We start from the raw sequence: 16,498 nt of genomic DNA on the forward strand, positions 1-16,498 counted from the left end.
AGCATGTTCTTGCCTACACACGTTGCTCAAACACAACTAACAGGCACAACTCAGAACTGACCTTAGCTCAGTGCTACAGACACAGCAAAGAGGGCCTTGCACAGACTCACTTTGGGAATGGGCAGACTTGAATTTTGCCTATGTTAAGATGGCCAGTCTTCTCCATTTATAATATCCAGTAGATGGATATTACACTTTACTGAGCTGGGTGATGGACATCCAGTACAAAATCAGTGTTAACCCAGAAGTAACAAGTAAAGGTTTAGAATGTTCATCTTTAGCACTAACTAAATAGTATCAGCTCCACCCTGAGCTCCCAGCCTGGTCTGGTGCTTAGAGATGTTCCTTAAGCTCTGACCCCTACACGGATGAGGAATGTTAGAAAAGCGCCCTCACATTTTGATGGTGTTCAGCTGTTGGGAACACTGTGAGATTAGCCAGCTCCCCAAAGATGATGGACATCTTTCCCATGCACTGCACAACAGATTCAGCAGCTCTGTGGCATGGCTTGCAGTTCTCTATTATCATTACAAAAATATTTACCACTCCTATGGTAAATATGACTTCTATTTTCATAGGAAACTAAAGCACAAAAAGACAAGCTCATTGATGGCTATAAGCTTTTTAAGGTATTTTTGTTGACTTCATTAATTTATATGTTAATAATATTAATTAGTATGCTGACATAAATCTGGACTGATCTGGAAGAACTGAAAGTGAGGGAAGCTAGGGCATGTTAGAGATGCAGGGTAGGCAATGTAGGACAATGTGTGCATCAGAGGAATTCAGACTATTACAGATCTGTTACACACACTGCTGGCTGTGAGTTGTAATTATGTGAGCCTAAAGGATTGCCAGGCATGTATGAACACGCACGTATGGCCAGGGATTTCCTTCTGTTCAGTGTCAGCTCATGGAAAGGCAAGGGTTTCTAACATCTTGACTGAGACAGCATATTGTATTTATCTTTATAAAGAATAGTTTGAACTCTGTAAACCCTTTCAGCACTTACTAAAACCTTGGGGGTTTTACCATGTATGGTATCTTGTACCAGCAGTACTGCACAGCTGATTTGCATTCTTCACAGTTGTCCTATTCCTACCACAAGTTTGTATAGGAAATTAAAGCTTTAATGCTACTTCTGAGTTTGCAAATTTTTCCAAAGCCAAATTTAAACAACATGTACTGGTGTGGACAAATGCTAGCAGAACTGAAATAAACTGAAATTACAAAGCTACCTCAAAAATTTGCTTCTTCAATTTTCATGGTCTGATATTGTGTTCTGTTCAATTCTTTTTTGACAAAGACTGTGTTATCTTTTGAATAACAGAAAAATTGTATAGGTTTTTTGATGTACCCACATAATTCTGAAAAATCAAAAAAGAGGCCTGTGAGGGCCATCACAGCTTCCATTAAAGGTATCAATAGCCATTAGTGGCATCCAGCCCCATGTCATGCCTTGGGCAGTTCTGCCCTCATTGGTGCACCTGCATTTCATAATCACTGAGCACAGAGGCAAAAATGCAGTTCATGCGCTCAGAATGAATGTGTCCAAGGAAACGCAATGCATGAAACCTACTGATTGCCTTCCAGATGGACCAAATGCCTTCACTATTTTACTTTAGACAGAAAGAAATAAATTAAGAGCAATGTAACTACACACCTGGTAATGCAAAAGTTTAGGTCCTCTATGATTGCTAAGAGCATTTAAAGAAAATACACTGCAACATTTTGCATCTACTGTTGACCATAACTATAGTGAAGTAACCATTTTCTTGGTACTAGAGACCCAAAATAAATTAACTTTTACTGTTATTTTGACTGTTATTTTACTGCTTTTACTGTTATTTATATGCATTCTTGGTTCCATTTAAGTCCATGCATCTCTATACACCTAGCATTTCACCTGTGGCTTCTGTACGGCAATTGTATTTGAAGTTTTAAATCTCCTGATTTTTCCTCTTCCAGGTTGATATGACTTCAGAAAAAAGTAAGATTTTTTTTTTCTTTGAGAATGTTATAATGCAATTTGTATGAGAGATGTTAAGAGTAAAGATAAGCATGAAAAAGCTAAGTTTTAACTGCTATTGCTAATAACATCAATACTTTAAATACATAATGAAAACCAATTTAATATCTCAGCAGCTATCCAATTCAATACAATTAACATGTAAATTAACAAGTAATACAGTTAAAAACCGTTCATCTAAGCCTTTACTTTCCTTTGACATCCCTAGTGAACCTGCTATTGCTATTTTGCTTGTATGAATGCTCATCCCTCCGTTTTTTTTGTTCTCTCCGTTTGTTGACACACATTCTTGCCTCATATTTGAGACAAATGACAGTATCACTTTTAATGAAAACCTAATGAGGACTCCAATCTATTTTGTTAATCTCATGGAATACAGCCATGCCAAAAAGTGATACTGTCCAAAGGAATCAGCCTGTTTAACCCTCCCTCCCTTGCCCCATCCTTTACTGTGGTGAAATATGGCTGGAAATCTGACCTGACAGCTTGGCACAGCACAAACACCCTCTGTACACGCCCAATCAGGCTGTGACCATGAGACCATGGGCGAGGGGTTCACAAGTATCTCCTTTATGGGAGAGGCAAATCAAACGAATCTCAACACACACAGGAGTGTCTCTAATGAGAGCTGCTTCCAAATGCAGCCATTTATTGGATCTGTTCAGGAAAAGCATGACATCTGCCTTGTTTCCAGTTTGGAGTGCAACATCTTGCCTCCTCTGCAGTTAAAGTGCAGTGTCTTGCATTGTCCTCCTGCCACTTCCTCACTGCCCGCTCTGCCAGGCAGTGTTCCTGCTCCAGCCACACACTGTCTGGATAGCACTTGCAATTTATTTCCCGCTGGAGTTGCATTGCTTCAGGCTGATTAACTCAATTATTGGCCAGTGAAAGAGTCATACATTTGATATTTATGAAAGTACATACTAAAAATTTACAAAATTACTGGCTGGCATTTCAGCATGCACCAGACCATTCATTGTAAAGCAGCAGCACCAAAAGACCACATTTTCAGCACCACAATACCCTGCAGCAATCTGGCTCTAATTAATGTGCAGCACAAATATTTAATGTTCGTTACACTCAGGAGAACAGCGTAGCAAAATGGATCTTTTTTACAAATAAAGACAGCTAATTATGTGTTGCTTAAGGTCTCTTTATTTGCATTAGTTCTTTGACTTTCTGGGGTGCTGAAATGTGCAGTTCCATGTGACATGCTACCTTTAAAGGAAAAATGTCCATCTGTGATTCCTAAGTATTGTGTTCTGTTTGTAACTTGCTTCAGTTCTCCAGTGTTTTGTTCTGTTCAAAATCCATTTTCTGCTAGTCCTTGCTGAAATGAAATACTACCAACAGGCAGTTATGGCATAATGGGAATTATCTGCAGCCACCTTCCTGTATATTGATTGCCAGATTAGACAAATATTTCACCACAGTATGTTTACAGTATTTTCATGTACCTTTAATTTATATGAATAATTTTTAGAGCTCTTGTTAATAACCTAAGCTACATACCCAGCAGCATTTGCAACACCTTTGCTTTGCATGGAAATAACTTGCCTTACATGAATTGTACGTATGTGTCTAGTGTGACTGTCTGTGACTTTGGGTTGCCATACATTACATTTTTTAAAACTCTGAAATCACTTCTAAGTTGATTCACAGTTTTTTCTTATTATCTCTCCTTTTCTTCTCTGTCTTCTCTTTCCTCAGTCAGTTCATTAGTTGTCAATGAGGATGTTCCAAGGAAAGGACCATGCCTCTTAAAACAAAAGCCTGTTTGTTTCATTGTGTAGGTGTGAAATCCCCTTAGATGAAATGCCGGTTTGCAGCTGATTCAGATCTCCACATATTTGATCATATTTTAGATTACTGCAGAATTACTTCTTGCTTTTTATTTTGGTCATTAAGAAAAACAAAACTGTTAACCCAATGTTATTCTGACAGTTTGCTAACACTGGCTTTCTCTTAGAGGAAATCGACTTTGAATCAGTTCTAATGCTTTCCCCTTTTTTTCTTGTTTTTCTTTTTATTTGAACATTGATCTGTAACATCTGAACAATCTTGAGATGCCTCTCTTTGTGTAACTTCACTGTGTTTCTTCTGGTTTTGATTTGAAATTTTGTTGTTGTTGTTTTGGGTTTTTTTTAGTGGTGTCCTGGTTTGGTTTGTTCCAGCTTTGATACTGTATGTGTGGTTGTGCTCTAAAGATAAAGTGAAGCAAGTTATTTCCTGCCATTTTCCTTTTCAGTTTTTTTTTTTTTCCACCCCCTGTTAGCTTTGCTTTGCTCTTGTACCCTCAGATCTTGTGGATCCACCATTCCCAGCCCATTTTGTTGACCTTCCCACCACTACAGCCAAAGACTGTCATTTTCAGTCCTGATTACATTTTCCAATCTCTATTTTTGATTTCCATTTTACTTTCAATGTTTTTCATTCGCATCAAAGATGACGAGACAGAATCTACAGAAACATCTGTCCTGAAAAGCCATCTGGTTAATGAAGTCCCTGTACTAGCCAGTCCAGACCTGTTGTCTGAAGTTTCTGAGATGAAACAAGATCTGATCAAAATGACTGCCATCCTGACAAGTGACCCTTCTGATAAATCAGGCTCCATTAAGGTGAAAGATCTTGAAAAGTCCACTGAAGAAGAGCCAGGAGAACCTTTTGAAATAGTTGAAAGAGTGAAAGAGGACTTAGAAAAAGTAAATGAAATTCTGAGAGGCGGATCCTACACGAGAGAAGAACATGTTTTGCAGAAGTCCCTTTCCAGACAAGAAGCCCTAGAAGAAGAATGGATCATTGTCAGTGATGAAGAAATTGAAGAGGCCAGGAGAAATGCTCCATCAGAAGTCACAGAGCCAAGCCACAGAGAAGTTGGGGTAGACAAAAGGACAACAAAAAAAGGGGAGCTAGACATGACAGGAGCGGTGGATTACCTAGCAGAGGATTTGAAAACAGACGTTTCTCTTCATGAGGGACAGCCACGGGCCTTACAAAAGGAGGTAGTAGAAGAGAAAATCAAAGCTGTAACAGTAAGTAGGGATTCTGAAAAAAAAGGAAAAGAATCTCCAAAAACTGGGAAACCAACCTCGCAAGAGCAACAGAAGGCAGCCTCGGAAGTTAAAAAGCCCCTTAGGCCAAAACTACGAGAAAAGCCAAAGCCGAAGGAAGGCAAGGTACTCAGCAGCGGAGAGAAACTGAGACTGCCTAAGCTCACTGCAGATGAGGCACTGGCTGGGGAGCCTGGCCTAAAGGTTACAGGCACTCCGGAGCCTAAAGCTGTGTCCCCTGTTATTGAGGAAACTCCCATTGGCTCAATAAAGGATAAAGTGAAAGCTCTTCAGAAACGAGTGGAAGATGAGCAAAAAGTACGCTCAAAACTGCCTGTCAGAGTTCAGGCAAAAGAAGGCCCTGCCGAAAAGGCACCTAAAAAATCAGTGCAAGTCAAAAAGCCAGTAGCACAAAAAGCCCAGCCACCTGTCTCACCTTCTTCTAAGACAGAGAGACTTGAAGAGACCATGTCAGTTCGGGAGCTAATGAAAGCCTTCCAGTCAGGGCAAGACCCGTCCAAGAATATTTCTGGACTCTTTGAACACAAATCTGTCAAGCAGAAGCAACAGGCCCCTGAGAAGGAAACTCCCCGCAAGAAAACAATTCCTTTGCAGAGTGAAACTAAGCGAGTGTCAAATCTCAAGACAGACAAACAGAAGGACAAACCAAGCTTGGTGTCAAAAGCAGAGAAAGAGCCACAATCAAAGAAAGGAAAAACTCAAGTTTCCACCATCGAAACTGCCAAAAAAGCTAGTGGCAAAGACCAAGTAAAAGAGCAGAGCAGCAAAAAGCCAACCCAAACTCTCCCTCCGGTAATGATTGCTGAAAGTGCCAAAGAAACGGCAGCTGGGAAAGGCAGGACTTCTGATGATCAGGGGGATCTTGACTTCCAGATCAGCCCTGACAGGAAAACCTCAACAGACTTTTCTGATGTCATTAAAGAAGAACTGGAGGATAATGACAAATACCAACAGTTCCGACATCTCTCAGTGACAGAGGAGGGAGAGGTTAACTTGGAGCAAGTACTGACCAGTCCTTTTGGTGCTGCTTTTCCCACAGAGTATGGGAAAGATGGATTCCTTCCTGCTCTTTCTCTGCAAAGTGCTGCTCTCGATGGGAGCTCAGAGAGCCTTAAACACGAAGGTGTGGCTGACTCTCCAGGCAGCCTACTTGATGGAACCCCTCAGATCAGCTCAGAGGAAAGTTACAAGCATGAGGGTCTGGCAGAGACCCCTGAAACGAGCCCAGAGAGCCTTTCATTCTCACCAAAGAAAACTGATGGGCAAATTGAAGACGCTAAAGGAGCAGCTCAAGTACACACAACAGCAGAAACGTGTTCTACGAAGGAAGTCTCCTCAAAGGAAGATGAAAAAGGTATTACCGAGAGGCAGCTAGATGCTGTTACTGAGACTTGTGAGTCTCATTCTGACCATTTATCAGAAGAGCATGTACCTCCAGCCTCTGAAGAAGAGGCTGATAAACTTAAAGAAAGTAGCTCAGCTTCCATTGTGAAAGATATTAGCAGGGATAAAGAATCCAGAACCACTGCACATTTCACTAAGTCTTCTGAAACACATGACACTGCTTTAGAGAAAGAAAAAGATGTAGCCTGTGAACGCCGTCTTACAGTTAGAAGTCCCCAGAAATTGGAACTTGCACTTGCTAGCCATGATAGTGAAGGCTTTAGCCCAGTTGCAGATGACTCTTTGACTATAAGTCATAAAGACTCCCTGGAAGCAAGCCCAGTGCTAGAAGATAACTCATCACACAAAACGCCCGACTCTTTGGAGCCCAGTCCTATGAAAGAGTCCCCCTGCCGCGATTCCCTTGAAAGCAGCCCCGTAGAACCAACAGTGAAGGCTTGTATTTTGGGGCAGGGTCCTCTTCCGTCTGCTCATAGCAAAGCAGAAGCCTGCCCAGAGCTGGCATCGGTGCGTTCCAGGATTCTCCGTGACCCTGAGGGAAGTGCCGATGATGACAGCCTGGAGCAAACATCCCTCATGGAGAGTTCAGGGAAAAGCCCTGTTTCCCCCGAAACTCCTAGTTCAGAAGAAATTAGCTATGAAATCACACCTAAAATGGCAGACATACCAAAGTCAGCCACCATCCCTGAAGTCAACGAAGACCCAGAGGACGATTCAGAAAGTGAACCGAAGAAGAGATTCACCCCTGAAGAAGAGATGTTTAAAATGGTGACCAAAATAAAAATGTTTGATGAATTGGAGCAAGAAGCAAAACAGAAGAGAGATTATAAAAGGAGTTGTAAACAAGATGAATCTTCTGTGGTTGCCAATTCAGAAGCCTCACGGGAGGCTGAAGCATCAGAGCAGACTACTGTAGTAGAAAAAGGCATACCCATGGTGGTGACACCTGCTGCTGAATCTAGAAAGAATTCTTCCTCTTCAGAAAGCGAGCCAGAATTGACTCGGCTCAAAAAAGAAGCCGACTCTGGCCTCTTAATGGAGCCTGTGATCCGAGTGCAGCCACCCTCACCATTACCACCTAGTATTGACTCCAGCTCTAGCCCTGACGAAGCAGGTTTCCAACCCATTGATTCCCAGCCATGCTCTGTCGGGATAGGTGAGGTTAAAGCACCGGGCAAAGGTGACAAAGAGGAGCTGCTTATCCTTGGGCGCAGCTGTAAGCCTTCCATGGGCACTTGTCCTTCCAATGGTTGTGCATCAGCAGAAAGTGCAGAATCCAAATGTTATGATGGTACAGGTGACTGTGAGATGGTCAGTCCCAACGGCCCGGTCACACGATCTGGGTCTACTCCCTGTCACTCTGTCGGTGGCAGTTGTCAAGAAGAGGTTCACACTGAGTCTTCACTAACAATGGGGCAGTGTGATGCTACTGACAAAGGTGTCAAGCCTGCGGCCCTGTTACCACGCAGTGATCTCATTTCTATGGAAGCTGTGTCAGAAGAGGCAGATGGTCTTTCTCATGGACACAGTACCACCGAGTACTCTGTCCCATGTGATGGCAAACTGGTCGAAGGTTACACCACTGACCATTGTGCTTCGGCAAGGGATTTGGGAAAAACAGATACAGGTTGTGAGACATCTCACAGGGCTGCTCATGCTGAGGAGCCCTTGCCAGAGTATTCATCCCTAACCACTGACACAGGGGAACTTGACAGCTGTGCAGCAGATGCTGCTGATGGTAGTGCTCCGTATATAGTGAGCCCTTACGAAAATGTGTCTTCTGGACATTTCTTCATTGACACTGAAACTGAAGTAGGATCTGGTAGAAGTCTGCTATCTAGGGAAACCTATTCTATTGCAGAAGAGAAAGATCAGACTGGTGAAGTTCTACTTAGCAGAGACATGGGCAATGAATATTGCTCTTCAGAGGAAGTGTACATGGAAATAGAGCCCAAAACAGAGGATGGATTTCAGACAATATCACAAGGGTCTCCAACCTCAGAATCAGCAAAAATATCTGAATCTGCCCTTGAGGATATAAGAGATGAAACAGAGAAATTTGTGGGTCAGGTTGTCATCACCAGAACCGATGTGGATTCTGACATGTGGAGTGAAATACGTGAAGACGATGAAGCTTTTGAAGCTCGGGTGAAAGAAGAGGAACAGAAGATATTTGGGTTGATGGTAGACAGGCGATCCCAAGGCACAACCCCTGACACGACACCAGCCAGGACACCCACCGAAGAAGGGACACCACTCAGTGAACAAAATCCTTTTCTTTTTCAGGAAGGCAAGTTGTTTGAGATGACTAGAAGTGGAGCCATTGACATGACCAAAAGAAACTACCCAGATGAAAGCTTTCACTTCTTCCAGGTGGGGCAGGAGCCTCAGGAAGAAGTTTCTTTATGTGAAGAAGTGAAAGAAGCAGCAGAGGTGGAATCTTCAAAGCTGAAGGGGTCAGTGGACCCATTTGCACCGTCAGAGTCAGAGGAGTCAGATATACAAGAACAAGATGCATTGAAATATTCACCCCCATCACCTGAGTCTAGTGATAGATCTGAAGAAATGATGGGTGAAGGTGCCAGCACAGGCTCTGCAAAAGCAGATCTTAAATCCAGAATTCCAATTAAAATGGGTATTTCAGCTTCTTCAAAATCACCAAAGAAAGAAATTGCTGCCTCTGAAGCTGAGCCCCTCTCCAGAATGGAGACTGACACGGTTGATAGCAGTCAGGTGCCTTGCCCCATCTCTCCCGAGCAGTGTGCGGTAGAAGATGAATTAGATTTTTCTAAAGTCACTCGATTGGTTAGTTCTGAACAGGGTGAGGAATGCCCAGACTCTTCCCCAGAGGAACAGAGATCTGTGATTGAAATCCCCACTGCTCTAATGGAGAGTGTGCCTTCTTGTGAAAGCAAATCCAAAATCCCTGTAAGAACAGCTGCTGCCGCATTGCAATCCTCGCAACAATCGGAAAATGAGAGCCTTTTCCCAGATGACTTCCTGGACAGTTCGCAGTGTGAAGGAAAAGATGACCAAGCAAAACCAAAGTCTAAAATTCCTGTGAAGTCCACTTTCCCAAAAGCTGAACCACAACACTCACACGCAGACACATCCGTCCGCAAGCCAGAGTCACCCAAAGTGCTCGACGTGACAAGTGCAGTCCCTGCAAAGCCAGACAGCCGCAGTAAATCTGAATCTGATGCCACTAGTCCCGTGGACACAAAGACCAAACGTTCCATCAAAGCTAGGAGTTATGCTGAGGCAGAGGCAGAGGCCAGGGAGAGGGAGAGTGAGATGAAGTTTGAGCTAGACTCAGATGAGGCAACAGCAGCAAGATCGAAGGTATTTTCTTCACGATTGCCAGTTAAAAGCAGAAGCACTACAGGCTCCCGCAGTGCTTTTAGTCCCACAAAAGAGAGTAAGGACAATTTTTTTGATCTTTACAAAAACTCCATAGAGTTTTTTGAAGAAATTAGTGATGAAGCGTCTAAATTAGTGGAAAGACTCACGCAGTCAGAGAGAGAACAAGAATTAGTTTCAGATGATGAAAGCAGTAGTGCCCTAGAAGTTTCAGTTATTGAAAATGTGCCATCCAGTGAGAATCAGCAGTCAGTTCCTGAAGACATCTTTGACATCAGACCCATTTGGGATGAGTCTGTAGAGACTCAGATTGAACGTATCCCTGATGAAAATGTCCATGACCGTGCTGAAGGTATTTGCCAACGACTGGGATTCCCTGTGCGACGCATGTCATGAATTAAAATCTTTTGTTCTTTGTTTTCTTTGGTGTGTATGTGTGTGTGTGCGCGTTTGTGCACTGGTGTAATGCGTGTGGCATTTTCTTTTCAGCTTTTGGTGGTTAGTTGTGCTTTTTTTTCCCTTGTGAGCTGTATTTGGTTTTTTTTGTCTTGTGTCTGTGTTCTTGTCTGTGAAACGATCTCAAGATTGCAAACCATAAATGCTTATGGGAAGTGTTATCTTAATAAGCAAAAACACTTCTAGAGATATGTATGGTTTTGTCATTAAACTGATTGCTTAGGTCATGCACGTTTTGGCTTTTGACTTTCCCTGGCCCTATTAACCCTACTAGCTATTAACTTCTACTAATAATGAAATGCTTAGGCATCAATTGAAAGTGAGACAGGCAAATTTATAGACTTTTGAGTTGGTACACAATGAGAACTGCAGGAGTTTTAAATAATGAAGCTTTTTATGTTCCTTTTTGTTGACAGTCTGTGTCTGAGGAAAACTCTGAGTCACCAATAACTATTTTAGTACACATTCTCTGGTGCTTGGTTTTCCTCTCGCCTACTTGTGTGCTAGTAGTGAGCAGCCCTAATGGAAATCAGGAGCCGGAATGACATGTGCATATCTCGAACCCTAAGCAATTTCCTGATTCAGAGGTGTCACAGTTCACATGTGCATTCAGGGAAAATCAAAACTCAAATTCCACCATCCTAAAATTGGCTTTGGGGATGGGAGGAGCTGTCATTCTCACCATTAGTGAAGTGAATGAGGACTGATGAATGACCATCTGATTTTTCCTTGCCTTCGTCCAAAGGCAAGGAAAAATCCTTCCTTCCTTCCTTCCTTTCCTTGACCCTGTCCAAAGGGTCAAAGACACTAAAATTAACAGTCTCGCAAATACAGACCATAATCTGACATGCTGTATGGACTGATTGAGCTAAACTTGCCTTACAACACAAAGAACATGATCAGAAGCACTGGTCCCTATGAATTCTTCAACCCTGGCATTTACTAAGGAGGCATGAAAAACTATAGCTCTTGACTTAGTCAAAGTCTTCAGCTGGACTTTACAAAGATGTTTTAGAGTAAAATGCCCGGCCAAAATAGGCATAGTAGGTACTTCAGTCCTAGATTAGGTTTTCACATGAACATCTGATTTCCAAATAGAAAAACTAGATAGTCCTATGCTTTTCAAAAAACCAAGCTTTTTGGCTTCATTTTGAACCTAGGGATTTACAAGCTTCACTTGAAATACGCAGTCTGTCCGCATTTAGGCACAGCAGCTAGGAAAAAGCAGTGCTTTCCCTTCTTGGGCTCTCTCTCCTATAGAAATGTTTTTTAACTTGCAAAAGGCAACTTTCAGCTCTCTTTGACCTTTAGATCAACAGGATGATCAGGAAAAAACAGAGGAAAGACTGGCCCACATTGCGGATCATCTTGGATTCAGCTGGACAGGTAAAGTGCACACTTTCTGCTCCAGAGAGAAGGGAGGGGAATGGTCCACACTCCTCTCATGTTTATTTTGGATGATTTTCTGATTAACTAAAGATATTTTAGAAAAATATTTCAGAAGCTTATTTTGTTTGGGATACCAAGAATCCTAAATGGACACCAAAGGAACCTGCTCTGAACGGTCACTTTAATATGGTGCATTTAATAGACTTGAGGCAGCAAATGGTAGCGGGGACAAGTGAAAGTAACATGGAATGAGATGGAAATGTTTTCTCAGGTTTTGGTTTTCTCAGGTACTTCACAGGCTTTTACTTTTCTTTGAATGAAGTTAGACCAGGGGAGTAGTAGTGGTATTAGCAGACCTCATTACAGAGATGGATTTCTTTTTCAGAGCTAGCAAGAGAACTGGACTTCACAGAGGAGCAAATTCACCAGATCCGAATTGAAAATCCCAATTCTCTTCAAGACCAAAGCCATGCACTCCTCAAATACTGGCTTGAAAGGGATGGGAAACATGCAACAGGTTTGTCTCGTTATTGTGTGTAACTGTCTCCAGTCTGCTAGCTGAGGTGACAGGTGTGTTGTAATCACAAAGAAAATTTGGGGAAAATTTAGACTACAGAAAGAATGACCATGGATTGTACTCAATGTTGTTTCTAGTCTTGTCTGTATAACACAGTAACTCAACAAATTTGTTAAAAGGAAAAAACCCAAAGTGCTAGTTTTTATAGGCTGCCATTTGGTTCTTTTTAGATTTTACATAGCACTGCTTCTAAATGTATCTATAATTTATATATGACACCGGGCAGTCTCCTGTATATGTCCTTCCTATGGAGAAGGGAGGAAGTGTGCTTGATTCTTAACTGAGCTGCATGGTGTCCTTCCAATGGCACAGATACCAACCTGACCCAATGTCTCACAAAAATCAACCGCATGGACATTGTTCACCTGATGGAGACCAGCGGCATAGACCCCGTGCAGGGCCACGGCACGCGCACCTACGCAGACACGGAGCAGTCCTTGGCTTTGGACCACAGTGAAGGTAAGTGGCTCCTGACCCAAACTGCCTAGGGTACCTCTCCAAGCAGCGCTCTGCTCTGAAGTGTTGGCCCAGGCTTATCTGTCTGCTCTCATGACAGAGCACTGGAATCCCATTTTGAAGGCATGGACAGTGTAGATGGATGCAAGCATGGCATCACAAGGGTCACATTTCACTGGGTAGAAGACCTGAGCTTTCTTCAGAAGTAAACACTGTGGCCAGCAACGTTTGCCCAGTTTACCTTGGGGTTTAGTTTTTTTGCTTATACGAGTGCTTTCATGAAAGTTCAGAAGGTAGCATTAGAATTTGACCAAGATATTAAAAATGGAAACTACTCTGTGCTTTGATAGAAAATCCCTTTGGATTTGAGTATCCAGGATATTGTAATTCTGTTAGGATGCTATTGCATTTCTTAAGTTTGGAAGTTCAGTGGATTAGATCCAGTGGTTACAAACTAAAGAAACACCTCCAAATTATTTGGTTTAAGATCCTCTTTTCCAGAAGTGACACTTTTGGGTGCCTAACTCAATACTGAAGCATATTAGACAGCTGCAAAAGTCCCAGTCTTGAAGAGAATGTAGGACTAGAGGGCTGTTTGTTACAATTAGCATTCTCATATCACTGGTTTTAGAATATTAACCTCTCTGTCCTGCTCAAATTCAATACAAGCTTTGTAATTTCCCCCCAATTTGTTCTTCAGAGTTCACTAGGTTTCCAGTGACTATTGTACATAAATGAGCTGCTTCTTCCACCTAGCCCTCTATGAAGCGTTTTCATCTTTTTTTGTACAGTTAATTTTTCCAGAAGCAGATAAATAACGGATATGGAGGGAAAAGTCACTAAAATCTGGGTAAATTGAGGTAAATTCCTGGGTAAATGTTATTTTGCCTGTTTCTGTCCAAATCTGGCTATAGTAGTGGCAATCTGGCATGCCTTGGGCTACTCCTAGAGGCCAGGTGCCCCCCCACTCAAGGTGTTCAGGAACTTCAGGTCACGTGTTGTGTCTGGGAATTTCCAATGCGCATGGAGGACGGGAAGGACCTCTGCATTCTGGTCAGACTTGTAAGGATATTTCTCATCTCTCTGTCTTGGCAAGGGTTTTCAGCACTGCAAGAGGAAGTGTACAGCTCGAGACACAAGCAGGAGCAGCAGAGACTATCTAAGGATGGCGAGCCAACCGAGCACCCCCCTCTGGTCTCTGAGGAAGACGTGTCTGTCAGTTATTCCCCATTCCAGGACAGTACTCCCAGGAGCGAGGCCGAAGTGTCCATGGCTGAGCTTCTGAGGCAAGCACACAAGGAACAAGTAGAAGCTGAATTCTCAGGGAAACCCCAAGATGTGCCAGGGAAACCATCTGCTTCACAACAGGAATATTTGTAAGTGCCAAAAGAGCAGGATGAAGCCATAGGGAACAGGTTCTCTTTTCTCTGTGTAATGAGAGGATTTTACAGTTGCCTTTGAAACTTACAAACACACTAGAATTTTCCTCCAGTTGTGGTTTTCACTTTTTAATCCATGAGGAGGAAGCCTTAAGGCTGAGGGGAGAAAGTCAGTCTGTCACTGTGAGCACAAAGCAATAACTGTGTCTGGTACATAGGAAAGAAATTCAGGTTAGTAGAGAAGTGAAGGGGGTTTTATGTATATGTTCAGTACTCATGTCTTGGATGACAAGTGATGACATATTAATGAAAGTAATCAAAATCTTTCTTCAGATTCTGGATGGCTTTTTCAATGGAGGCAATTTTTTTTCAATTTAATCATTACTTACAAAACTCATAACTACCTCTTAAGAACTGGACTTCTAAAAGTGCATTTCAGATGGCCAAAGGAGCAGAAACAAAGTGTTACAGAGGCAAGACACAAGTACTTACAGGAATAACACGTGATAGAGTACACATAGAAGACCTGTGCAGCAAAAACTTGAATTCTGAGGTGGGGCTGTCAGTGGGGTTGGTGTCATTTGGAATGGAATTTGAAATAGATCATGTTTATTTCTCCACAGCTTCCCTGATTATGTGCCCATGCTGAGACCTCTTTGCAGGGTAGAGTCAGGTATTAATAAGCCAGCAAAATACCAAGAATCCCTACTCAAAGAAGTGATTTTCCTGGAGGTGATTAGCTTTGATGCGGAGATGCAGCTCCCAGCACTCAAAGGACAGCTGAGTCCACCACATGGACTTAGGGGGATTCCTTTGCTCAGGATGTGCTGGGAGAGATTGTGGGAGAAAATACCATCTAGGAAATCTTCTGTTGCAATGTTAGGCAAAAATACCAATGCTCCCTAAGGATTTGCATCAGGAAATTAATTTCTTTGAGGAACAGAGAATACTTTGAGACAATAGTGCCAACACTACATGAGAGTAATGAAGACAGGGAAATTTCACTACACTGCAGGTCTGATTATAACTAGGTGGAAAATCAGGGTAGATTTAAATAGGAACATGTAAGGAACATGCTCCAAGAGGAAATATACAATATTGAATGTACATTTGCTGGAATTAGATGTATTTCCTTTATAAATGTGTTACATAGTAACTAATATAATAATAAGTTCAACTAACTTGGGGCAGCGATTAACCATGAATCAGGCTCAACCATAAAAATGCCATTACAAAGAAAACCTGAACCTCTACTAAATTTCTGCTTGCTAAAGCTCCAGAATTCTACATGAAAGTTGTTTTTTCCACTTTGCAGCTGCACAGCTTGTGCTCAGTGTTGTAGGTGCCTCACATCCTTCTCTAGCAATCCAGGCTCTCCCACAAAAAAACCTAAATGGTAGTATGTAGAGATGTGAGGGCAAAAGTGAAAGCAAAGCTCTCTGAAATACTTTACAAATACCAGGTTTTGCAGACTTGCATGGAAGGGTTGGATATCCATTTGGAGATTTGCTCAGGAAGATGGGTGGCATTCCCAGACAGACTGCTCTGTAGTTCCTGTCAAGGAATATCAGTTATTTCTAGACTTTGCCGAACAACAGGTAACATAACAATATGAAGTCACTGCCTAATGTTCCATTGCTGGAAATTATGAAGCACTGCACACTAATAACTCACTTGGACCTGTAATTCACAGTGCCACAACTCCAGGAACAGAGCAGTCCGTGGGAGCTGGAAAAGCAGCGAGCGGAAAATCTGCGCACTCAAGCACGGCCAAGGGAGAGGCTCAGAGAGGCCCCCCTCAGCCTCCCTCCCCAGTGCAGAGAGGGGACTCCCCCATCATCCAAGAGCCTGAGGACCCCCAGCTCCACCAGGAAAGCCTCTGTCCAAGGAGATCTAGTCTCGTGATTGTGGAGTCCACTGAGGAGCAAATGGAGAAGTCTGGAAGGGGCTTTGAAGAGGAATCTTTAGAAAAGGTAAGTCAACAACTTTGCCTCAATGTAATTGATCCAATAAACTAACTTTTATGACTCGCTGATTCTTTAAGATAAGAATATTTGTAATTAATTTGCGTCTGGCACTGAGTTTTTCCTCCTTCCCTCTGTGGTTTAAAGGTTCAGGTAAAAGCTTTTCTCCTGAGATTTTCGAAGTTGAAGCAAACCCCAGATCCCAAAGTCTAGGCTGGTAATTCTGGTTCTGCTCTACCCCTCTTTGTCCTTTGGCCTATGACAGTTCCATCAGTGCCTGAAAGAGTGTCAGTAACAGGGGCAGAAATGAACCAAAACAGATGTAATGCGAACAAAGTGATACCAGTAAAGCTCAAAAAGAAAGGCAAGGCTAGCCCAGAGCAGCATCAGAAATGGTGTGAAAGGTCTCTAAA

General features: G+C 42.5%; 1 protein-coding gene across 1 annotated transcript in view; it reads left to right on the forward strand.

The window, feature by feature from the left end:
• Positions 1-16,498, forward strand: part of ANK2 (ankyrin 2) — a 187,054-nt gene that overhangs the window by 161,810 nt on the left and 8,746 nt on the right. The window contains exons 40-46 of the mRNA XM_059469778.1: positions 1,969-1,990; positions 4,475-10,216; positions 11,632-11,706; positions 12,095-12,226; positions 12,599-12,745; positions 13,839-14,118; positions 15,815-16,094. Of these exons, the coding sequence (XP_059325761.1) occupies positions 1,969-1,990; positions 4,475-10,216; positions 11,632-11,706; positions 12,095-12,226; positions 12,599-12,745; positions 13,839-14,118; positions 15,815-16,094 (6,678 nt within the window). The remainder of the gene's footprint in view (positions 1-1,968; positions 1,991-4,474; positions 10,217-11,631; positions 11,707-12,094; positions 12,227-12,598; positions 12,746-13,838; positions 14,119-15,814; positions 16,095-16,498) is intronic.

This window comes from Ammospiza nelsoni, chromosome 4 (genome assembly GCF_027579445.1).
Source record: "Ammospiza nelsoni isolate bAmmNel1 chromosome 4, bAmmNel1.pri, whole genome shotgun sequence".
In the NCBI taxonomy this organism is placed as follows: Eukaryota; Metazoa; Chordata; class Aves; order Passeriformes; family Passerellidae; genus Ammospiza; species Ammospiza nelsoni.